The sequence below is a fragment of the Cherax quadricarinatus genome, chromosome 42 (assembly GCF_038502225.1).
Source record: "Cherax quadricarinatus isolate ZL_2023a chromosome 42, ASM3850222v1, whole genome shotgun sequence".
Taxonomy (NCBI): domain Eukaryota; kingdom Metazoa; phylum Arthropoda; class Malacostraca; order Decapoda; family Parastacidae; genus Cherax; species Cherax quadricarinatus.
The window spans coordinates 81,974-109,261 of NC_091333.1; the positions used below are offsets into that span (position 1 = coordinate 81,974).

The window sequence follows — 27,288 nt, forward strand, 5'->3', positions numbered from 1 at the left end:
CTCGCATTTACTTCTCTTACAACCCCATCTATAAATATATTAATCAACCACGGTGACATCACACATCTTTGTGTAAGGCCTACTTTTACTGGGAAATAATTTCCCTCTTTCCTACATACTCTAACTTGAGCCTCACTATCCTCGTAAAAACTCTTCACTGCTTTCAGTAACCTACCTCCTACACCATACACCTGCAACATCTGCCACATTGCTTCCCTATCCACCCTGTCATACACCTTTTCCAAATCCATAAATGCCACAAAGACCTCTTTAGCCTTATCTAAATACTGTTCACTTATATGTTTCACTGTAAACACCTGGTACACACACCCCCTACCTTTCCTAAAGCCTCCTTGTTCATCTGCTATCCTATTCTCCGATTTACTCTTAATTCTTTCAATAACAACTCTACCATACACTTTACCAGGTATACTCAACAGACTTATCCCCCTATAATTTTTGCACTCTCTTTTGTCCCCTCTGCCTTTATACAAAGGAACTATGCATGCTCTCTGCCAATCCCTAGGTACCTTACCCTCTTCCATACATTTATTAAATAATTGCACCAACCACTCTAAAACTATATCCCCACCTGCTTTTAACATTTCTATCTTTATCCCATCAATCCCGGCTGCCTTACCCCCTTTCATTTTACCTACTGCCTCACGAACTTCCCCCACACTCACAACTGGCTCTTCCTCACTCCTACAAGATGTTATTCCTCCTTGCCCTATACACGAAATCACAGCTTCCCTATCTTCATTAACATTTAACAATTCCTCAAAATATTCCCTCCATCTTCCCAATACCTCTAACTCTCCATTTAATAACTTTCCTCTCCTATTTTTAACTGATAAATCCATTTGTTCTCTAGGCTTCCTTAACTTGTTAATCTCACTCCAAAACTTTTTCTTATTTTCAACAAAATTTGTTGATAACATCTCACCCACTCTCTCATTTGCTCTCTTTTTACATTGCTTCACCACTCTCTTAACCTCTCTCTTTTTCTCCATATACTCTTCCCTCCTTGCATCACTTCTACTTTGTAAAAACTTCTCATATGCTAACTTTTTCTCCCTTACTACTCTCTTTACATCATCATTCCACCAATCGCTCCTCTTCCCTTCCGCACCCACTTTCCTGTAACCACAAACTTCTGCTGAACACTCTAAAACTACATTTTTAAAACTACCCCATACCTCTTCGACCCCATTGCCTATGCTCTCATTAGCCCATCTATCCTCCAATAGCTGTTTATATCTTACCCTAACTGCCTCCTCTTCTAGTTTATAAACCTTCACCTCTCTCTTCCCTGATGCTTCTATTCTCCTTGTATCCCATCTACCTTTTACTCTCAGTGTAGCTACAACTAGAAAGTGATCTGATATATCTGTGGCCCCTCTATAAACATGTACATCCTGAAGTCTACTCAACAGTCTTTTATCTACCAATACATAATCCAACAAACTACTGTCAATTCGCCCTACATCATATCTTGTATACTTATTTATCCTCTTTTTCTTAAAATATGTATTACCTATAACTAAACCCCTTTCTATACAAAGTTCAATCAAAGGGCTCCCATTATCATTTACACCTGGCACCCCAAACTTACCTACCACACCCTCTCTAAAAGTTTCTCCTACTTTAGCATTCAGGTCCCCTACCACAATTACTCTCTCACTTGGTTCAACGGCTCCTATACATTCACTTAACATCTCCCAAAATCTCTCTCTCCTCTACATTCCTCTCTTCTCCAGGTGCATACATGCTTATTATGACCGACTTTTCGCATCCAACCGTTACTTTAATCCACATAATTTTTGAATTTACACATTCATATTCTCTTTTCTCCTTCCATAACTGATCCTTCAACATTACTGCTACCCTTTCCTTTGCTCTAACTCTCTCAGATACTCCAGATTTAATCCCATTTATTTCCCCCCACCGAAACTCCCCTACCCCCTTCAGCTTTGTTTCGCTTAGGGCCAGGACATCCAACTTTTCATTCATAACATCAGCAATCATCTGTTTCTTGTCATCCGCACTACATCCACGCACATTCAAGCATCCCAGTTTTATAAAGTTTTTCTTCTTCTCTTTTTTAGTAAATGTCTACAGGAGAAGGGGTTACTAGCCCATTGCTCCCGGCATTTTAGTCGCCTCATACGACATGCATGGCTTACGGAGGAAAGATTCTTTTCCACTTCCCCATGGACAATAGAAGAAATAAAGAAGAACAAGAGCTATTTAGAAAAAGGAGAAAAACCTAGATGTATGTATATATATATGCATGTGCGTGTCTGTGAAGTGTGACCAAAGTGTAAGTAGGAGTAGCAAGATATCCCTGTTATCTAGCGTGTTTATGAGACAGAAAAAGAAACCAGCAATCCTACCATCATGCAAAACAGTTACAGGTTTCTGTTTCACAGTCATCTGGCAGGATGGTAGTACTTCCCTGGGTGGCTGCTGTCTACCAACCTACTAGTTAAAGACAGTTATGTTGTTGTTGGCTCTGAGGAATGCCTTTGATTGTTCTGCTGTGTAGTTTATCTGGAGAGAGCTCCGGGGGTCAACGCCCCCGCGGCCCGGTCTGTGACCAGGCCTCCTGGTGGATCAGAGCCTTATCAACCAGGCTGTTACTGCTGGCTGCACGCAAACCAACGTACGAGCCACAGCCCGGCTGGTCAGGAACCGACTTTAGGTGCTTGTCCAGTGCCAGCTTGAAGACTGTAGTAATTACAGTTACTGTTTGATTCATTTAAGTCATTCAATAAGAGGTTGCTATCAGGATCAATGCTTGTAATCATAAGATTCAGAGTGAATCTATAGTAAGAATAAAGTATAGGACAAAGTAAATATTCTAAAGCTAAAAAATAACACCTGAATTATTTTAACAAATGTAAAAATGTGAGCTAAGCTAGTTCTTTAAAGCTAAAATAAGGGAGACAATATAAAAGAGACTAAAATAATTTGTGGTGGACAAATAAAGTGATGATCAAATAAAAGAGCTTGGGAATATAATAGTAGGTAGTTCTTTAAAGGTAGTTCTTTGAAGTTAAAATAAAGAGACAATATAAAAGGGACTAATATAAGTTGTGGTGAACAAATAAAGTGGTAATCAAATAAATGAGCTTGGGAATATAATGGCAAAAATAGTGAACTTATTACACTTTAGCACCTGAGAATAGCACCTTGATTATTATAACAATTGCGAATATATGAACTAAGGTAGTTATATAAAGCTAAAATAAAGGAGAAAATAAAAACTAAGTAATGGTAAACAAAGTTAAATGGACACTTAAAAATGGACACTTAAACACTGTATGTAATTTATAAATAACAAATATTTACATTTTAATTTATAAATAAGAAATCGGCAGGCCGGACTTAGAGTCCTGGAGATGGGAAGTACAGTGCCTGCACTCTGAAGGAGGGGTGTTAATCTTGCAGTTTAAAAACTGTAGTGTATAGCACCCTTCTGGCAAGACAGTGATGGAGTGAATGATGGTGAAAGTTTTTCTTTTTCGGGCCACCCTGCCTTGGTGGGAATCGGCCAGTGTGTTAATAAAAATAAAATAAAAATATTTACATTTTAATTTATAAAGAAGTAAGTTTATTCAGGTATACACAGATACAGTTCATACATTGATTATCATACATAGCAGCATATGTGTAAAGTACCCAGGATAACCCAAAAAATTCAAGAGTGACATATTTCCATTGGTGTCCTTTTATATTTACACTTATATTTACTTTTATACTTACACTTTTATATTTACACTTACCTTGGAGATGTTAGTTTAATTAGTTAGTCTGATGAAGGAGATGTTGGAAGAGGTTTAGGGTGGTGGAAGATAGCAGGGCGGTGTATGTTCAGCGGTCCTATACACATCCAACAACATTGGAGAGTTACTCTCATGTTGTTTTTCTATCGCTTACTCACTTAACTTACTTGCTACACTGTTAATTCTACACTTTATTGCTGGCTGGAGCTATAGCCTTTATCAATAATTGCTGCTTTAGTATCATACATATTGTATGATACTAGCATCATACAATATGTATCATATATATTGTATGATACTGAATCACTGCAGAAGGCACATTCTCCCCTCTCTCTTCCTCCTCTACTTTAGTACTTTGCTATGAGTTTTTTCTTGAATTCTATTGTGTTTCTCACCTTTACCAAAGGGCTGGCAGTAGGAACTTTATTTGGGCCCATGGTGGCTCATTTAGCAGTTGCAAGCACAAAAAAACAATGAATTATTATGAAATGTGTTGCATGAACCCCTGGAGTGATGGTCACATGCTGGTAAACAATGGCACACTGAGTGTGAATAGTGCCAGAGACTGGCTTTGTGTGCGCACAGATGGCAGAGGTGCACCAGAAGGTAGCCGAATCACGAGTCCAATCACGAACCACGAAGCTAAATTTTGCCAAAAAAACTTGCCGAAAGTCAGATTTCACGAAAGTCGCGGCCGCCAAACGGCGGGGGTCCACTGTATTTGTAAATGTTTATACAGCAGTGTACTGTATATTGAAATAAACAGAATGAAGGAAATCAGCTCTAATATACATTATTTAGGTATGAATACTGGTCAGAGAGCCTATTGTAAGTCCAAGGCATCGGTAAACGAGTACATCGCAAAGTGAGGAGAGGCTGTATATCAAATCACGCACCTTAGTGAATAGACTTGAAATTTTGTCACATTAATTTATTCCCAAAACTTCAAAGTACCCTGAAAGAAAAAACTCAGGATGGGTCCACAACATTCTAATTATTATTACTATACATATTTATGAAACACTAAAGCAGTTAGCATCGTACAACACCAGAAGAATGGGAGGTGTTGTAAAGTTAAGCCAAAGAAGGGAAGGTTAGTGCCAATTCCTTGAATTAAGAGTTCTTCAACAGCATCAAGGCACTTTCCTTGTAAGAAGGCACTGATCACCAGATGTGCTAGAATAAAATTAGTCCTGTGTGAGGAAGCTAGTTTTAACCCTTTCAGGGTCCGTCCCGTAGATCTACGGCTTTACGTTCAGGGTCCAAACCGTAGATCTACGCCATGAGCTCAGCTCACTCTGATAAACTGTGAGTGGTACATTTGGGCCTAGATATGAGAGAATACATCTATGTGGTATGTGTGCACCACATAAAACAGATCCTGCAGCACACTGTGTATAATGAGAGAAAAAAAATGAAATCATGATTTTTCGATTAAAACAGCAACTTTGCAGTGTTTTTTCGTATGTTTTTTATAGTTGTATTTGCGATTTCTTGGTCTCATTTGATAGAATGGAACACATATTACAGAAATAGAGATGATTTTGATTGGTTTTAGCACTGGAAATGGCTTGAAACTGAGCTCAAAGTAGCAGAAATGTTAAATTTTTGCCTATATTCAAGAGTAAACAAACGACCTCACACGTCTAATACACATCAGCTGGTGGGTCTAATATACATTCACAAATATGGTGATGATATTTATACAATTATTACAGTATTGCATAACAGTAAATCTTCTATTTTTTGGTGTGAATAAAAATTCATTATGTGAATAAAAAATCAAAATGGAATTTATTTGTAAAGCCTCAAAACATAACTAATGAACAGAGGAAATGTTAGTTTAGTGCCAGGAATGCCTACATTGTTCATTCTGAACCCTATTTTGAAATTGGAATATTTTGAACTTTGTGTTAAATTGGCCAAATTAACAATTTCCGATCACTTTATTTTGTAGTTGAAACAGTTGACTTGGCGATTTCTTGTGCTCAATCGATAGAACAGAAGTAATACTAGTGAAATAGCTAAGAATTTGGTTGATTGGAATAATGTAATTGGCCTAAAATGGGAGTCAAAGTCGGCAAAATCGCCGATTCGTAAATATCGCTGACACATCAAAATTCGCGAGAGCATAATTTCGTCAATTTTCCACCAAATTTCGTACTTTTTGTTTTATTACCTTCACAAAAAGATTCTCTACGATTTCATAAGAAAAAATAACAAATTTTTTTTTTTTAAATTCTTGGACACTGGTGCGTGACTCCAGATTTGGGCCTTGGACCCTGAAAGGGTTAAGGGGGATAATACTTTTGATTACATTTTTTTCAGTAAATAGTACAGTTCTGTAACCTACCTATTCCAGAATCCTGAGCTGCCCATCTTCCTGTTAAAACATCAATGTGATTGCCAACAAGGTTAATTGAAGAACGGTGATCCCAAATACCATGCAGAGCACGCATAGCCACCTAAAAATCAAAACATCAAATCACAAAAAAAAAATGTATTCAAGATTAATCTCAGGTTACAGTTATTAGAGCCAATGAATATGTTCTTAGGTATTAATATTTAGAGTACAGTAAGACTTCTCATTTATGAAGGGATTCAGGGAAACCAGTTAGCCGGACTTGAGTTGTAGAGGTGGGAAGTACAGTATCTGTACTGGAGGAGGGGGTGTTGATATGATGCAGTTTTTTTAACTGTAGTGAAGGCATTCCTCTGGCAAGAGTGATGGAGTGAATGATAATGAAAGTGTTTCTTCTTTTTCAGGTCACCCTGCCTTGGTGGGAAACAGCTCCTTTTAACAAACTGGCCATATCCTACCGAAGCAGGGTGACCCAAAAAGAAAAAAAGCTTCTCTTTTTAACTTTAGTAATGTATACAGAAGAAGGAGTTAAGTGCCCCTTGCTCCCAGCACTTTAGCTGCCTCTTAAGACATGCATGGCTTATGGAGGAAGAATTCTTTTCCACTTTCCCATGGAGATAAGTGGAAATAAAGAAACACACCCACAACATAAGAACATAAGAAAGAAGGAATACTGCAACAGGCCTACTGACCCATGCAGAGCAAGTCCATGACCCCCGTCCCCAGATTAGCCCAATGACCCACCGAGTCTGGTCACCTCCACTCAAGGAAGGAGCACGGCACCAGACCCAGCAGCACAAGCTAGTCAGGTCCAACTCGCACCCACCCACACCCAGATGGGCATGTATATACAGTGGAACCTTGGTTTTTGTCATAATTCATTCCAGAATGTCTGACGAAAACCGAATTTGACGAAAAATGAAGCAATATCTTTCATAAGAAATAATGTAAATCCAATTAATCCATTCCAGACACCCAAAAGTATTAACAAAAAATACATTTTATAGAGAATAACTATAGTTTTACATACAGAAAACAATTAGAAATAAATATAAAGGACTAATGAAATGTATAAATGAACATTTAATATCACTTTTACCTTTATTGAAGACTCTTGTTGTTGGTGTATGGAAGACACGAGGAGGGGAGACGGAGGAGAAGAGGTTATTGGTTGGAAGAGAAATCTCCCTCCATAAGGACTTTCAGGTATCAAGTCCCTATCCGGGGTTACTTCCCTTCTTTGTCTTTTACTGGCACTGGACCCTTGTCACACAAAAAATCTGTCCAGAGAGGTCTGTTTCTGGCATCTCCAAGATTTGCCTAAAATGGGACAAGGCACTGTCACTGAACATGTTGCAGACACGGCTTGCAACAGCTTTGTTAGGGTGATATTTCTCCATAAAACTTTTCAACTCACTCCACTTTGCACATGTGTCCTTAATCACTGAAGAAGGCACATTCTCCCCTCCCTCTTCCTCCTCCTCTGAAGCAATTTCCTCAGTTGCAATCTGTTCTGTTCCAGTTGAAGATGTTACAGCTCTTCAGTGGTTAGCTCTTCCCTGTGGTCATCCACCAACTCTTCCAAATCCTGGCCACTCACATCCAACCCCATGGACTTCCCCAAAGCTCCATGGTGGCTTATTTAGCAGTCACATTCAATAAACAAGCACAAAAAACAATGGATTATTACGAAATGTTTTGGATGAACGAGCAGGGTAATGCTCACTCGACGAGAAACAAAGCTAGACTGACTCAGAACGTGTGGGATGCTTTGTGTGGGCACGAGCAGGCAGACACGTTCAGTATGGGAGACCAACAAAAACTGAGGTGATGAACGAAAACTGGGACAAAATTTTGACGAAAAAAGTCGTTGAAAACCGAATTCAACGAAAACCAAGGCAAACGAAAACTGAGGTTCCACTATGTATGCATGTACATGCATGTGTAGTGTGACCTAAATGTAAGTAGAAGTAGCAAGACATACCTGTTATCCTGTGTGTTTATGAAACATAAAAAGACACCAGCAATCCAAACATCATGTAAAACAATCACAGGTTTCCGTTTCACACTCACTCGGCAAGATGGTTGTACCTCGCTGGGTGGGAAACCAGTTATTATAGATTTAACCAGACTTGAGTCCTGGAAATGGGAAGTACAATACCTGCACTTTAAAGGAGAGGTCTGGGGTATTGACAGTTTGGAGGGACTTCTAAATTATCGTACGTAAGTGATATGTATGAGTGAGGTGAAAGTGCTGAATGATGATGAAGGTATTTTCTTTTTGGGGATTTTCTTTCTTTTTGGGTCACCCTGCCTCGGTGGAAGACGGCCGACTTGTTGAAAAAAAAAAATTAAATATAGGTACACAGTCCTGCTTTGTGCATAAAGCAAGCAAATTTTTTTATCAAGTTGGTTTCCCCTCAGAAAATTTCCTTCCATGCTATGGGAATTTTCATTGTTTTAGGGAGGCCTAGCTTCACTCCTGTTCATGCCCACCCATGTGACCAATTTATAGACAACTCACTAACTCTCACCCTCTCACACACACACTCATGTGCATGCACAAACAAACACAAACTCACTCTCTCCATATTTTGGATATTTTCATCACTCCATATCATTTAAGGTATTAAAATAACACTGAAAAGGTCTACCAGTCATGCTGGAGCAGCAAAGAAAAAGCCTGAGTATGAAAACACACCTATTTTGTAGAAAACAGAAGTGATAGACATGCTGAAAGGCGGTGCTCATGAGGGTGAGGTGGCCTGTGTATTTGGTGTTAGAGATGTGACACTTTGTTCGATTTGAGACAATGAGGTGAAAATAAGAGCATATGCTTTGAGTAGCCCTGATACTAACATGTTAAAAAGAATGTTCAAGAGGTCAATACAGTTAAATAAAATGGAAAAATTAGTGAGTGATTGGACAAAACAGAAAAACAAGAAAGGTGTCCTACTTCGTTCCCTTATAATATATGGGAGAAAGAAGAAACGCTTTTATCATCATTCACTCCATCGCTGTCTTGCCAGAGGCATGCCTACACTACAGTTAAAAGAAAAAACTGCAACATATTAACACCCCTCCTTATCATACTATAATAAAGTATGTGAGTAGGAAGGAAAGCCTGCAAAAAAAAAAAAAAGTGTTCATTCAGAGCAGGGTGGTTTCAATTTCAAAATGCCACATCAGCTTTATGACATTAAATTTCATGGAGAAATTACTTCTGATGACCATGCTGCTGATAGAATTGGCAATAAGAAGGTAGTAGTAGATTCTACACAATGGGGAAAGGGGATGTATTGTCCCACTGGGATTTTGTCCTAACCCTGCGGGTCATTAGCTCTCTTGCAGTGCTTGTCAGTTCTCTTGGTCCTATATACTATCTCCACTATTACTGCTACTATTTCTTCACTAATACTCCACTCTCTGCCTCTTTTTTCACTACTACTACCTTTTTATTGTCACCTCTATCACTGCTACATTACTACTATTACTACTACCACTACTACAATAACACTACTCCCTCCTCCAGTTTTACCACTCCCAACCCCACCCCCTCTCGTATATATTTTAGCTTCCTTCACGTTTCTCTGTGTGACTAGGTAATGATCCAAGTCAAACCCAAATGTTCTCATAAGATTCAATCTGCTATGTCTAGGTTCTGTGTATACTGTGCCAGTCATGGTATTGTTCCATTTTTATTATTTTAGGGTTTCAAAAGAAATGAATGCTAGGGTATTGGGAAGAGTTGCAATGATTGGTAAAGGAATTTTGGAGGGTATGCAAAAGAATAAAATTAAAAGGGAACACAGAAAAGAACAAAGTGATGAGAGCAACAAAACGTATAGGCATTGAAAGGTTGGATATCAGACTGGAGGGAGAGACTATGGAGGAAGTGAATGCATTCAGATACTTGGAAGTGGACGTGTTGGCAGAAGGGACTATGAAAGATACATAAAAGACGAGGGGGGGAGGGGGAGATACGTGGTATGTTGAGGCATCTGTGGAAAGAAGTACATTTATGGTTACAAAAATAGGAATGTACTAGAGTATACTGGTATCCACACTTTCAGATGGGTATAAGGCATAGATTTTAAATTTTGCTGTATAAAGGAGGCTGGATGAAGTGGAGACATCATGTTTAAGAGAAATGTGTTTTATGTAGAGAATTCCGTGAATGGAGATTAGAAGATGGTGTGGGGTTACCAAAAGGAGAAAGGGTTGTTGAGGTGGTCTGGGTATTTAGAGAGGATGGAGCAGAACAGGATGACTAAGAGGGTAAATAAATTTGGAGTGGAATGAAAGAAGGGTAAAGGGTCATCCCAGGGTATGAGAGGGAGAAAGTGAGGTTTTGACTGCTAGGGGCTTAAAATCCAACAGGCTTGTGTGGGCATGTTAGATAAGAGCGAGCTGAAACAGGCTTTTATGGCTTGATGTGCTGTTGGAGTGTGAGCAATGTAACATTTATGAAGGAATTTATGGAAATAGGTTTGTCAGACTTGAGTCCTGGAGGTGGGAAGTACAGTGCCTGCACTCTAAAGGAAGGGTGAAGGTGTTGCAGTTCAAAGGGTCTTATGAACTGTGATGCCAACACTCTTCTAGCAAAACAGCAATTGAATGAATGATGGTGAATGTGTTTCCTGTTTTTCAAGTCACCCTACCTTGGTAGGAGACTGCCAGTATGATTAAAAAAAAAAAATTAGTATTGTACATTAAAAAAAGCTCTCATTGAAGCACGTTGTATGGACACACTGCTCAATGCTTGCAGTATACATTTGCCATCTTCAAATATTCACTACACGAACAACCTCATATCAATTAATGCCTTATTAAAACTATAGCACACTTATTATGAATGAAATATTTAAGATAAAATATTATGTATTACCAATATGTACGTATTGTGTATTTCAAATGCACTTAATTTCCTTACCTCCTCATACACTGGATCACCCGTAAGTCTGGAAAGTGTGCCAAATTCTATAATATATGTGCCTACACCAGCTGTACAGGTGATAGGTGTCTCACCCTCTGGCACACCATCTCTCAGATTCACTGTGCCATATGGCATTCCTGTTAATAATAATACGAATGTTAATGCAAAATGGTGAATAATTAAATAAAGGAAAAAATTATTAAACGCAATAAGGACAAAAATTGAAAAATTGAACCAACAGTATTATCCCATTTTGTATACACTAACAACTATACACATCCAAAGGTAAGAAGAAAAGAGGAAAGAAACTGAAAATTGAATAGTACACAAGAGCAAGGAAGAACCAGGTTCAGGTTTAAAAAAAAAAAAGTGTGAAAGACACAATACAAAGAATTAAGGATGAAGACAATATCATAAAATCAGAGGCAAAAATTTTTTATATATTAAACATGGAGTTCCAGAATGCATTCACAAAAGAGGACTTACTTGATATTGTGGATTTAAACCCCCAAAAAAGTCACCATATGAAATGGAGAACATTGTAATACAATAGGTCCTAACAGTGTTCTGCATTTATGAAACTGGCACTTTTGAATTAATTAATTACTTATTAATTCTGATCAGCAGCTATAATCATTGCATACATTCAAAGAGAATTTTTTATTTTAACACAGTGGCCATCTCCCAGTGAGGTAGGGTGACCCAAAAAATTAACACTTCCACCATTATTCACTCCCTCACTGTCTTGCTAGAGACATGCCGATACCACAATTCAAATGCTCCTCAAAACTGCATATATCCCCACTCCTCCTTCAGAGTGCAGGCACTGTAGTTCCCACCTCTAGAATTCAAGTACACCTAACCTGTTTCCCTGAATCCCTTCATAAATGTTACCTTGCTCACACCACAACAGCATGTCAAGTCATAAAAACTACTTGCTTCCATTCACTTCTAACACACTCACACATACTTGGTGCATGTCTAAGCACCTGGCATGTAATATTTCCTTTACCACCTCCCTCCAACCTTTCCTAGGACTACTATTATCACCAACACTAATGCTTACCACCTTCAAGAATCCCCTACCTTTCAGGCATTTCACTTTACTTTCTATACACATCTTCTGTGTCCTTGCATTGTACCGTTTGTACTCACTTAACCCTTTGACTGTCGCAAGCCCCTTTCTGAAACTGTCATTCTATGTCGATAAATTTTGGGAAAAAAAAAAAAAAAAAAAATTTTCTTATGAAATGATAGAGAATCTTTTCCCGATGGTAATGACACCAAAAGTTTGAAATTTGGTCGAAAACTCACGGAATTACGCTCCCGCGAAGTTAGCGGTCTCGGCGACATATGCGTATCAGCGATTTCACCGACTTTGAGCCCTGTTTTCAGCCAATTCCGTTGTTCCAGTTGACCAAACTCATAGCTATTTCTTTAGAACTCCATTTTATCTATCAGCTGAGTACAAGAAACCACCCATTTTCCAATTTGAACTACCCGGAATAACCTCCAGGTAACCCAATATAGTGGTCAGAAATTGGCAATTTGGCCAATTTCACACAAATTAAAAAAGATGCCAATTTCAAAATAGGGTCCAGAGTAAACAAGGTAGACATTCTTGGCACTAAAATAACATATCCTCTGTTCATTAGTCACATCTCTAGGCCCCTCTTATATTATTTTTGCTTTCTATTTAGATTTTTTGGGAGCAAGGGGCTAGGAACCCTTCTCCTGTATATACTACTAAATGTAAAAGGAGAAACTTTGGTTTTTCCTTTTGGGCCACCCCGCCTCGGTGGGATACGGCCGATGTGTTGAAATAAAGATTTAGATTTTTTATTCATACAAAAAAATACAAAATTTACTGTTATGCAGACTACTGCATTATTGTAAAAATGGTATAAATAATATCAGTGCACTAGAGAAAGAATATTAGACTCCCCAGTTGACGTGTATTGGACGTCTGGTATGATTTGTTTACTCCTGAACATTGGTAAAAATCGAACATTTCCGCTACTTTGAGCTCAGTTTCAAGGTCGTTTTCATCATCAAAGTAATGAAAATCATCTCTATTTCTGTAGTCTGTTTTCCATTTTATCACCTAAGACCATGAAATGCAAATACAACGATAAATACTATACGAAAATACACCTCAAAGTCGGCGTTTTAGTCCAAAAAAACGATCAGTTTTTTTTTCTCATTATGCACTGTGTGCTGCAGGATTTTTTTTATGTGGTGCACACTGACCACACAGACCCATTCTCTCACATGTGGGCCTACTAGCTTTCTCCCGCTTGATTTGAAGCCGCTAGAATTTTTTTTTTTTTTTCAACAAGTCGGCCGTCTCCCACCGAGGCAGGGTGACCCAAAAAAGAAAGAAAATCTCCAAAAAGAAAATACTTTCATCATCATTCAACACTTTCACCACACTCACACATTATCACAGTTTTTGCAGAGGTGCTCAGAATACAACAGTTTAGAAGCATACACATATAAAGATATACAACATATCCCTCCAAACTGCCAATATCCCAAACCCCTCCTTTAAAGTGCAGGCATTGTACTTCCCATTTCCAGGACTCAAGTCCGACTATATGAAAATAACCGGTTTCCCTGAATCCCTTCACTATACAGTGGACCCCCGCTTAACGATCACCTCCAAATGCGACCAATTATGTAAGTGTATTTATGTAAGTGCGTTTGTACGTGTATGTTTGGGGGTCTGAAATGGACTAATCTACTTCACAATATTCCTTATGGGAAAAAATTCGGTCAGTACTGGCACCTGAACATACTACTGGAATGAAAAAAGTTCGTTAACCGGGGGTCCACTGTATATTACCCTGCTCACACTCCAAAAGATCGTCAGGTCCCAAGTACCATTCGTCTCCATTTACTCCTGTCTAACATGCTCACGCATGCTTGCTGGAAGTCCAAGCCCCTTGCCCACAAAACCTCCTTTACCCCCTCTCTCCAACCCTTTCGAGGACGACCCCTACCCCTCCTTCCTTCCCCTATAGATTTATATGCTTTCCATGTCATTCTACTTTGTTCCATTCTCTCTAAATGACCAAACCACCTCAACAACCCCTCTTCTGCCCTCTGACTAATACTTTTATTAACTACACACCTTTTCCTAATTTCCACACTCCGAATTTTATGCATAATATTTACACCACACATTGCCCTTAGACAGGACATCTCCACTGCCTCCAACCGTCTCCTCGCTGCTGCATTTACCACCCAAGCTTCACACCCATATAAGAGTGTTGGTACTACTATACTTTCATACATTCCCTTCTTTGTCTCCATAGATAACGTTTTTTGACTCCACATATACCTCAACGCACCACTCACCTTTTTTCCCTCATCAATTCTATGATTAACCTCATCCTTCATAAATCCATCCGCCGACACATCAACTCCCAAGTACATATCTGAAAACATTCACTTCTTCCATACTCCTCCCCAATCTGATATCCAATTTTTCTTTATCTAAATCATTTGATACCCTCATTACCTTACTCTTTTCTATGTTCACTTTCAACTTTCTACCTTTACACACATTCCCAAACTCATCCACTAACCTTTGCAATTTTTCTTTAGAATCTCCCATAAGCACAGTATCATCAGTAAAAAGTAACTGTGTCAATTCCCATTTTGAATTTGATTCCCCAAAATTTAATCCCACCCCTCTCCCGAACACCCTAGCATTTACTTCCTTTACAACCCCATCTATAAATATATTAAACAACCATGGTGACACTACACATCCCTGTCTAAGACCTACTTTTACCAGGAAGTAGTCTCCCTCTCTTCTACACACCCTAACCTGAGCCTCACTATCCTCATAAAAACTCTTTACAGCATTTAATAACTTACCACCTATTCCATATACTTGCAACATCTGCCACATTGCTCCTCTATCCACTCTATCATATGCCTTTTCTAAATCCATAAATGCAATAAAAACTTCCCTACCTTTATCTAAATACTGTTCACATATATGCTTCAATGTAAACACTTGATCTACACATCCCCTACCCACTCTGAAACCTCCTTGCTCATCCGCAATCCTACATTCTGTCTTACCTCTAATTCTTTCAATTATAACCCTACCGTACACTTTTCCTGGTATACTCAGTAAACTTATTCCTCTATAACTTTTACAGTCTCTTCTGTCCCCTTTCCCTTTATATAAAGGGACTATACATGCTCTCCTCCAATCCCTAGGTACCTTCCCCTCTTTCATACATTTATTAAACAAAAGTACCAACCAATCCAACACTATATCCCCCCCTGCTTTTAACATTTCTGTCATGATCCCATCAGTTCCAGCTGCTTTACCCCCTTTCATTCTACGTATTGCCTCACGTACCTCCCCCACACTTACATTCTGCTCTTCTTCACTCCTAAAAGATGGTATACCTCCCTGACCAGTGCATGAAATTACTGCCTCTCTTTCTTCCTTAACATTTAAAAGTTCCTCAAAATATTCTCGCCATCTACCTAATACCTCCATCTCCCCATCTACTAACTCCCCTACTCTGTTTTTAACTGACAAATCCATACTTTCCCTAGGCTTTCTTAACTTGTTTAACTCACTCCAAAATTTTTTCTTATTTTCATTAAAATTTCTTGACAGTGCCTCTCCCACTCTATCATCTGCTCTCCTTTTGCACTCTCTCACCACTCTCTTTACCTTTCTTTTACTCTCCATATACTCTGCTCTTCTTATAACACTTCTGCTTTGTAAAAACCTCTCATAAGCTACCTTTTTCTCTTTTATCACACCCTTTACTTCATCATTCCACCAATCACTCCTCTTTCCTCCTGCCCCCACCCTCCTATAACCACAAACTTCTGCCCCACATTCTAATACGTACTGCATTTTTAAAACTATTCCAACCCTCTTCAACCCCCCCACTACTCATCTTTGCACTAGCCCACCTTTCTGCCAATAGTCGCTTATATCTCACCCGAACTTCCTCCTCCCTTAGCTTATACACTTTCACCTCCCTCTTACTTGTTGCCACCTTCCTCTTTTCCCATCTACCTCTTACTCTAACTGTAGCTACAACTAAATAATGATCCGATATATCAGTTGCCCCTCTATAAACATGTACATCCTGGAGCCTACCCATCAACCTTTTATCCACCAATACATAATCTAATAAACTTTCATTACTTGCTACATCATACCTTGTATATTTATTTATCCTCTTTTTTCATAAAATATGTATTACTTATTACCAAATCTCTTTCTACACATAGCTCAATTAAAGGCTCCCCATTTACATTTACCCCTGGCACCCCAAATTTACCTACTACTCCCTCCATAACATTTTTACCCACTTTAGCATTGAAATCCCCAATCACCATTACTCTCACACTTGATTCAAAACTCCCCACCCATTCACTCAACATTTCCCAAAATCTCTCTCTCTCTCTCTCCTCTACACTTCTCTCTTCTCCAGGTGCATACACGCTTATTATAACCCACTTTTCACATCCAATCTTTATTTTACTCCACATAATCCTTGAATTAATACATTTATAGTCCCTCTTTTCCTGCCATAGCTTATACTTCAACATTATTGCTACTCCTTCTTCAGCTCTAACTCTATTTGAAACCCCTGACCTAATCCCATTTATTCCTCTCCATTGAAACTCTCCCACCCCCTTCAGCTTTGTTTCACTTAAAGCCAGGACATCCAGCTTCTTCTCATTCATAACATCCACAATCATCTCTTTCTTATCATTTGCACAACATCCACGCACATTCAGACTTCCCACTTTGACAATTTTCTTCTTCTTATTCTTTTTAGTAATCTTTACAGGAAAAGGGGTTACTAACCCATTGTTCCCGGCATTTTAGTTGACTTTTACAACACACAAGGCTTACGGAGGAAAGATTCTTATTCCACTTCCCCATGGATATAAAAGGAAAAGTAATAAGACCAAGAACTATTAAGATAAAATCAAAGAAAACTCAGATGAGTGTGTATAAATAAATGTGTACATGTATGTGTACATGTATGTGTACATGTATGTCACCCTGCCTCGGTGGGAGACGGCCGACTTGTTGAAAAAAAAAAAAAATGTATGTGTAGTGTGACCTAAGTGTAAGTAGAAGTAGCAAGACATACCTGTAATCTTGCATATTTATGAGACAGACAAAAGACATCAGCAATCCTTCCATCATGTAAAACAATTACAGGCTTTCGTTTTACACTCACTTGGCAGGACGGTAGTACCTCCCTGGGTGGTTGCTGTCTACCAACCTACTACCGCTAGAATTATTGAGTATATATACGTCAGAAACAGTGGCGCATAAGACGCATTTATACGGCGTAAACAGTCAAACGGTTAAAGCTCCTGGTGAACAAAACATAGCCAAAATGTCTTACTAGCTTGCTTACTCCTCCCTCCTTGCATCACTTCTACTTTGTAAAAACCTCTCATATGCAAACTTTTTCTCTTACTACTCTCTTTACATTATTCCACCAATTGCTCTTCTTCCCTCTCTCACCCACTTTCCTGTAACCACAAACTTCTGCTGAGCACTCTAACACTATATTCTTATACTTTCCCCATACATCTTCTATCCGACTGCCTATACTCACACTAGCCCATCTGTCCTCCAACAGTTGTTTATATCTTACCCTAACTGCCTCCTCCTTCAGTTTATAAACCTTCACCTCTCTTTTACTTGCTGCTTCCATTTTCCTTGTATCCCATCTACCTTCTACTCTCACTGCAGTTACAACTAAAAAGTGATTTCATATATCTGTGGCCCCTTTATAAACATGTATATCCTGAAGTCTACCCAACAGTCTTTTATCTACCAAATCAGTTATTATAATAAATTATATGACCTCTAGTCTATTAAACATCTGCCAATCCATGAAATATTACTGCTTGAACCATTATTTGTAATACTGTTTTTATTATGTGCATCTTCAAGATTATTATTCTTATAAACCTCCACCTTGGCTACCTCGTATTATTTTTTTTTTTTTTTTTTTTTCAACAAGTCGGCCGTCTCCCACCGAGGCAGGGTGACCCAAAAAAGAAAGAAAATCCCCAAAAAGAAAATACTTTCATCATCATTCAACACTTTCACCACACTCGCACATTATCACTGTTTTTGCAGAGGTGCTCAGAATACAACAGTCTAGAAGCATACACATATAAAGATACACAACATATCCCTCCAAACTGCCAATATCCCAAACCCCTCCTTTAAAGTGCAGGCATTGTACTTCCCATTTCCAGGACTCAAGTCCGACTATATGAAAATAACCGGTTTCCCTGAATCCCTTCACTAAATATTACCCTGCTCACACTCCAACAGATCGTCAGGTCCCAAGTACCATTCGTCTCCATTCACTCCTATCTAACACGCTCACGCACGCTTGCTGGAAGTCCAAGCCCCTTACCCACAAAACCTCCTTTACCCCGTCTCTCCAACCCTTTCGAGGACGACCCCTACCCCGCCTTCCTTCCCCTATAGATTTATATGCTTTCCATGTCATTCTACTTTGATCCATTCTCTCTAAATGACCAAACCACCTCAACAACCCCTCTTCTGCCCTCTGACTAATACTTTTATTAACTCCACACCTTCTCCTAATTTCCACACTCCGAATTTTCTGCATAATATTTACACCACACATTGCCCTTAAACAGGACATCTCCACTGCCTCCAACCGTCTCCTCGCTGCTGCATTTACCACCCAAGCTTCACACCCATATAAGAGTGTTGGTACTACTATACTTTCATACATTCCCTTCTTTGCCTCCATAGATAACGTTTTTTGACTCCACATATACCTCAACGCACCACTCACCTTTTTTCCCTCATCAATTCTATGATTAACCTCATCCTTCATAAATCCATCCGCCGACACGTCAGCTCCCAAGTATCTGAAAACATTCACTTCTTCCATACTCCTCCTCCCCAATTTGATATCCAATTTTTCTTTATCTAAATCATTTGACACCCTCATCACCTTACTCTTTTCTATGTTCACTTTCAACTTTCTACCTTTACACACATTCCCAAACTCATCCACTAACCTTTGCAATTTTTCTTTAGAATCTCCCATAAGCACAGTATCATCAGCAAAAAGTAACTGTGTCAATTCCCATTTTGAATTTGATTCCCCATAATTTAATCCCACCCCTCTCCCAAACACCCTAGCATTTACTTCCTTTACAACCCCATCTATAAATATATTAAACAACCATGGTGACATTACACATCCCTGTCTAAGACCTACTTTTACTAGGAAGTAGTCTCCCTCTCTTCTACACACCCTAACCTGAGCCTCACTATCCTCATAAAAGCTCTTTACAGCATTTAATAACTTACCACCTATTCCATATACTTGCAACATCTGCCACATTGCTCCTCTATCCACTCTATCATATGCCTTTTCTAAATCCATAAATGCAATAAAAACTTCCCTATCTTTATCTAAATACTGTTCACATATATGCTTCAATGTAAACACCTGATCTACACATCCCCTACCCACTCTAAAACCTCCTTGCTCATCCGCAATCCTACATTCTGTCTTACCTCTAATTCTTTCAATTATAACCCTACCGTACACTTTTCCTGGTATACTCAGTAAGCTTATTCCTCTATAGTTTTTACAGTCTCTTTTGTCCCCTTTCCCTTTATATAAAGGGACTATACATGCTCTCTGCCAATCCCTAGGTACCTTCCCCTCTTTCATACATTTATTAAACAAAAGTACCAACCACTCCAACACTATATCCCCCCCTGCTTTTAACATTTCTGTCATGATCCCATCAGTTCCAGCTGCTTTACCCCCTTTCATTTTACGTAATGCCTCACGTACCTCCCCCACACTTACATTCTGCTCTTCTTCACTCCTAAAAGATGGTATACCTCCCTGACCAGTGCATGAAATTACTGCCTCTGTTTCTTCCTTAACATTTAAAAGTTCCTCAAAATATTCTCGCCATCTACCCAATACCTCCATCTCCCCATCTACTAACTCCCCTACTCTGTTTTTAACTGACAAATCCATATTTTCCCTAGGCTTTCTTAACTTGTTTAACTCACTCCAAAATTTTTTCTTATTTTCATTAAAATTTCTTGACAGTGCCTCTCCCACTCTATCATCTGCTCTCCTTTTGCACTCTCTCACCACTCTCTTTACCTTTCTTTTACTCTCCATATACTCTGCTCTTCTTATAACACTTCTGCTTTGTAAAAACCTCTCATAAGCTACCTTTTTCTCTTTTATCACACCCTTTACTTCATCATTCCACCAATCACTCCTCTTTCCTCCTGCCCCCACCCTCCTATAACCACAAACTTCTGCCCCACATTCTAATACTGCATTTTTAAAACTATTCCAACCCTCTTCAACCCCCCCCACTACTCATCTTTGCACTAGCCCACCTTTCTGCCAATAGTCGCTTATATCTCACCCGAACTTCCTCCTCCCTTAGTTTATACACTTTCACCTCCCTCTTACTTGTTGCCACCTTCCTCTTTTCCCATCTACCTCTTACTCTAACTGTAGCTACAACTAAATAATGATCCGATATATCAGTTGCCCCTCTATAAACATGTACATCCTGGAGCCTACCCATCAACCTTTTATCCACCAATACATAATCTAATAAACTACTTTCATTACGTGCTACATCATACCTTGTATATTTATTTATCCTCTTTTTCATAAAATATGTATTACTTATTACCAAATTTCTTTCTACACATAGCTCAATTAAAGGCTCCCCATTTACATTTACCCCTGGCACCCCAAATTTACCTACTACTCCTTCCATAACATTTTTACCCACTTTAGCATTGAAATCCCCAACCACCATTACTCTCACACTTGATTCAAAACTCCCCACGCATTCACTCAACATTTCCCAAAATCTCTCTCTCTCCTCTACACTTCTCTCTTCTCCAGGTGCATACACGCTTATTATAACCCACTTTTCACATCCAATCTCGTATTAGTATTAAGATTAATTAAAGATTTTAATAAAAGTTAACCACTCTTATCTTGTCTAGATTTAAGCAGTTATTATGTACAGTAGGGCTCCACTTATTTGGCAGGTTAGGTTCCAGGCTACTGCCGGAAAGCAGACTTCGCCGGAAAGCAGAACTCCATTTTTTCCCATTTATAAATGCACATAAATGCCAGATAACAAGTTTACACTAACATATATTAAGTTAGCAATAGAACTAGGCATTAAAAAGTAAAATACACACACAGTACACTCATTATTTACCTCAAAATATTTGTAGTCTTAATGTAGGGCAAGAGATGAGTAGTATTTACTTCCCACCCTGCCTTGGTGGGAATTGGCCAGTGTGTTAATAATAAAAAAAAATAATAAAGTCAGGTGTGGTAGCCCTCCTGGCCACCCCACCCCACACATACTATGCTACGATGCTTAAAGCTCCCTAGAGCGATAAAATGCATATACAGTACACGTATTACTTACCTTAAAATATTTGTAGTCTTAATGGTCTTAATGTTGGGTGAGAGGTGAAATGTATTTATTTCTAGAAAGTCGTGCAGAAAGTATAGCATCCTGCCTGGCCACTTATACCTACTATGACATTAAGCTCCCTAGAGCAATAAAATGCACATATAGTACACTCATTAATTACCTTAAAATATTTGTAGTCTTAATGTTGGGCGAGAGGTGAGTTTTATTTGTATGAAATCAGGTTGGGAAGTATGGGTAGCCAGGAAGGGCAGCCCACCCCACCCCACTCACACATAATGTAAACAATCCAGAAGAATGCGTCTGCTTTTCGTCACTTTACATTGTGTACAAGTTGTCTCCACGCTGATACAGCAGAATAAATAAAGAGAAACACTCCCATTCTCATGTAACACCATTTTTAGAAGAAATGGCACCCTGAGTGAAGGCATACGAAAGGAATAATTTTCTAGTTACCCTCAGTAATATTATAGTGACACATTTTCTCTGATGTTGGACTACAAGTTGCCCGGCTACCACAAGTCCTACAAGTTGCCTGGTTACCACAAGTCCTACAAGTTGCCTGGTTACCACAAGTCCTACAAGCTGCCTGGCTACCACAAGTTGCCTGGTTACCACAAGTCCTACAAGTTGCCTGGTTACCACAAGTCCTACAAGTTGCCTGGTTACCACAAGTCCTACAAGCTGCCTGGCTACCACAAGTTGCCTGGCTACCACAAGTCCAACAAGTCACCTGGCTACCACATATCATATTTATGTTAATTCATTTTACTGTGGGGTGTATTTAGATGCATTAAGTAAAATGTCTATATTAATGTTTATATGATATTTAATGCTCCTTAGTGTGATTATTATTGTGCTATTATTATCATTATTAATATGGCATCTTCAAGACTAATAAGACACTCTTAGTGATTTTAATGTGTACCTGCATGCCAGCACAGTGTGTAAGTTTACTTAGGTACAGGTACACATACGTATAATTATCAGTTATAGCAATAATGTAGGTATGTAGTCTGCCTGAGCTACATACCTATACCTACCTACATAGCTACACGATATTTAATGTGGCCCAGAGCCATATTACCATCAACATACCATGTTCACTGAGTTTAATCGTTTTTAACCCTTTCAGGGTCCGTCCCGTAGATCTACGGCTTTATGTTCAGGGTCCAAACCGTAGATCTACGCCATGAGCTCACCTCACTCTGATAAACTGTGAGTGGTACATTTGGGCCTAGATATGAGAGAATACATCTATGTGGTATGTGTGCACCACATAAAACAGATCCTGCAGCACACTGTGTATAATGAGAGAAAAAAACTTAAATCATGATTTTTAGATTAAAACAGCAACTTTGCAGTGTTTTTTCGTATGTTTTTTATAGTTGTATTTGCGATTTCTTGGTCTCATTTGATAGAATGGAAGACATATTACAGAAATAGAGATGATTTTGATTGGTTTTAGCACTGGAAATGGCTTGAAACTGAGCTCAAAGTAGCAGAAATGTTAAATTATTGCCGATATTCAAGAGTACACAAACGACCTCACACGTCTAATACACATCAGCTGGTGGGTCTAATATACATTCACAAATATGGTGATGATATTTATACAATTATTACAGTAATTCATAACAGTAAATCTTCTATTTTTTGGTGTGAATAAAAATTCATTATGTGAATAAAAAATAAAAATGGAATTTATTTGTAAAGCCTCAAAACATAACTAATGAACAGAGGAAACGTTAGTTTAGTGCCAGGAATGCCTACATTGTTTATTCTGGACCCTATTTTGAAATTGGAATATTTTGAACTTTGTGTTAAATTGGCCAAATTAACAATTTCCGATCACTTTATTTTGTAGTTGAAACAGTTGACTTGGCGATTTCTTGTGCTCAATCGATAGAATAGAAGTAATACTAGTGAAATAGCTAAGAATTTGGTTGATTGGAATAATGTAATTGGCCTAAAATGGGAGTCAAAGTCGGCAAAATTGCCGATTCGTAAATGTCGTTGACACATCAAAATTCGCGAGAGCATAATTTCGTCAATTTTCCACCAAATTTCGTACTTTTTGTTTTATTACCTTCACAAAAAGATTCTCTACGATTTCATAAGAAAAAATAACAAATTTTTTTTTTTTAAATTCTTGGACACTGGTGCGTGACTCCAGATTTGGGCCTTGGACCCTGAAAGGGTTAACAACTACCTTTAGATGCCATCATAAACAAATGGAGAAGTAATGAATAATTCATGCCGAGAATTGTAAACAAAAGCGTTATGTATTAAGGAGAGTGACGTAATATTTTCCCTACACCCGGCTACCACACCTCCTTGGTATATACACATAAAATGACTATATGTTATGTAACGTGTTTCTTATATAATTTTGGAGAAAATATCATAGGTGGATTAATGAAAATGTCTATATTGACGTAAAATTAGACATTTAATGTGCCCAAGAGTGATTATCATTACATAATAGAGAGATGTACTCATGGAGAATGTAAACAAACCCACTTGCCGTATAGAAAGTTTTGGTCATAATTTGAGATCACCGTATTAGTGAAACGCCGTAAGGCGAAACGCCGAAAAGCAGGGCCCTACTGTATTAGGATTAGTCTGACCAAGATGCCCCGGCATGATAGTGGCTTTCTTTGGACTTAGCAAACCAAAATTGTAATTACACATTGTAACCTTTACAGAGAAATAAATCTTTTACTTTACTTTTACTTTACTTTACTTTTTATATCAATTAAACACAAACGATGACATAAAAATTAAAAGATTAGAATCTGCTAAAAAAAAGATGAATTATGCAAAAACTGAGGCCAAAATCAAAGTACAGTATTTTAATTTACCAAGTAACAAGAGCTGAAAACAACATTAAACTATTTTTCAACATAATCCAAAAAAAAAAAAACTAGAACTAAGCGATATTATAAATGATAAAAGTACTGATACTGTGAAACTGAAATAAAGCTGGAAAAAACATACAACATTCTACATGAGGTAGCATTTGTGGGAAACTACTCAACATTAAGACTAGCAATGCTCAAAAAAAAAAAAAATAAATAAAAATACAAGCTTCAGTCACTGAAATCCATAACACTAATAATTTCAAAATCATGTCAACTGATAAGGACCATGGTTCAACTCTTGGGCAGGCCAAGATATAGTGGCAATTCTCCTTGAACCCACTACTCAATTTCACCTAGCAGAAAAATGGTACTTGGTGTTAGCCCATTGTTGTAGGTCACATTCTGGATGGAAAGTGGAATATCATAGGCAATTCACATTGTGGAAGGAAGGTAGAGATGGTAGTACTGTATGCCATAGCTAGTGCTGGGCTTTGAAATAAGCTGAGGTAAAACAACAGCTCTTAGCCTTTAAAGTGAGCTGAGTAAATCTCATGTGTAAAAGCCAGGTAAGTCAGAATGTATTCTCCGAGTTTAACAAAGCAACTGTATAGGGGTAGTGCATACTGTACAGGGAGGTGTACCAACATAAAAAAAAAAAATATGCATAAGCAGATTTATGCAAAGCAAGTTCATGCAAAGCCAAGGAGACCAGGTATTGGGCAGAGTATATCTGCACCGTATACATAAACTACCCTAAAAAACAGTTGACCCGTAATCTAGTTAATTAAACATAAAAAAATATGCACATTATATAACTCCAACCTCAATGTCTAACCTGTTGGTGTATCAAAAGCAGGAAGAAGTTTATCAGCCACATCCTTTGATATCCTCAGAAGTGGTCCTGCACAGGGCCACCCATCCTCTACATCAACACCCATTCTGTACAGCGAATTAACGATTCTTAATTATTTTCACTGAAAGGTACAATGTACTTATACTGTGTTATATTTACACAATAAATATTTTCCATGTAATGCAGCAGTATTTCACTAACATATTTATATGCAGCATGGTAATACCAGTCTCTAATAATAAGTAAAATTAATACAGTGGACCCCCGGTATTCGATATTAATCCGTTCCTGAGAGCTCATCGAATACCGATAATATCGAAAACCGAATCAATTTTCCTCATAAGAAATAATGAAAATCAAATTAATCCGTGCAAGACACCCAAAAGTATGAAAAAAAAAAATTTTACTACATGAAATATTAAGTTTAATGCAATAGAATAATTACAATAACAATAAAATAATTGACACTTACCTTTAATGAAGATCTGGTGATGATTGATGGGATGGAAGGAGGGGAGAGGTGTTAGTGTTTAGAAGGGAAATCCCCTTCCATTAGGACTTGAGGTAGCAAGTCCTTTTCCAGGGTTACTTCCCTTCTTCTTTTAATGCCACTAGGACCAGCTTGAGGGTCACTGGACCTCTGTCGCACAACAAATCTGTCCATAGAGCTCTGTACCTCCCGTTCCTTTACTATTTGTCTAAAATGGGCCACAACATTGTCATTGTAATAGCTGTGTTAGGGTGATTTTCATCCATAAAGGTTTGCACTTCAACCCACTGTGCACATATTTCCTTAATTTTTGAAGTAGGCACAATGTATTCCACAACTGGTATAGGCTTCTCAGGGTTAGCCCCAAACCCTTCAAAATCTTTCTTAATTTCCATACTAATTCTCACCCTTTTTACCACAGGGATGGCACTAGAAGCTTTCTTGGGGCCCATGGTGACTTATTTTGCAGAAACAAGCACCAAACACAGTGATAATATGGATAATATGGAATGTACTGAATGTATCCTTAGATGCGTGCACACTGGCTGGCTTGTAAACACTGACACACAAGGGGCAGTTCAGGCCACATGTGGACAGGTCTCGTATGAATCATATCGAATACCGGGTTTTCAATCGAATACCGAGGAAAATTTTTTGCGATATAATGCATCGAATACCGGATTTATCGAATACCGATGCCATCGAATACCGGGGGTCCACTGTAGTCGAATTTCTGTTAATTCATTTGTAACTTCAGTAAATATACAGTAACAATTAATAATATTTGAGTCCATAGATATTAACTTATTGTTACATTAAACACAAAGAAAAATCTTAGTAACTATCTTTCAACCTTATTACATATTCATTTGCATAGTGAAACATAAATGCAATATGGATTCATAAAAAAAATAAAATTAATACAGTAACCTTCCTCTCAGGAATACCAAATAATGAGGAAGGGAACAATAATATAAATAGAAACTTTAAACAGTATAAACTCAAACTATTGTATTCTTTGCTTAGTGTGTACATGTTGCACACTTTGCATTAATTTTTATTACATATTTACATTACATTGTAGGTAGTAGGTTGGTAGACAGCAACCGCCCAGGGAGGTACTACCGTCCTGCCAAGTGAGTGTAAAACGTAAGCCTGTAATTGTTTTACACGATGGTAGGATTGCTGGTGTTTTTTCTGTCTCATAAACATGCAAGGTTTCAGGTACGTCTTGCTACTTCTGCTTACACTTAGGTCACACTACACATACATGTACAAGCATATGTATACACACCCCTCTGGGTTTTCTTCTATTTTCTTACTAGCTCTTGTTCTTGTTTATTTCCTCTTATCTCCATGGGGAAGTGGAACAGAATTCTTCCTCCGTAAGCTATGCGTGTTGTAAGAGGCGACTAAAATGCCAGGAGCAAGGGGCTAGTAACCCCTTCTCCTGTATATATTACTAAATGTGAAAGGAGAA

General features: G+C 38.3%; 1 protein-coding gene across 4 annotated transcripts in view; it reads right to left on the bottom strand.

The window, feature by feature from the left end:
• The window catches only part of LOC128695558 (ER degradation-enhancing alpha-mannosidase-like protein 2), an 81,446-nt gene that overhangs the window by 44,846 nt on the left and 9,312 nt on the right, over window positions 1-27,288 (bottom strand). For all 4 annotated transcript variants that reach the window (XM_053786234.2, XM_053786235.2, XM_053786232.2 and 1 more), the window contains 3 exons: window positions 25,301-25,404; window positions 11,084-11,223; window positions 6,142-6,253 (listed from right to left, as the gene is read on the bottom strand). In XM_053786234.2, the coding sequence (XP_053642209.2) occupies window positions 6,142-6,253; window positions 11,084-11,223; window positions 25,301-25,404 (356 nt within the window). The remainder of the gene's footprint in view (window positions 1-6,141; window positions 6,254-11,083; window positions 11,224-25,300; window positions 25,405-27,288) is intronic.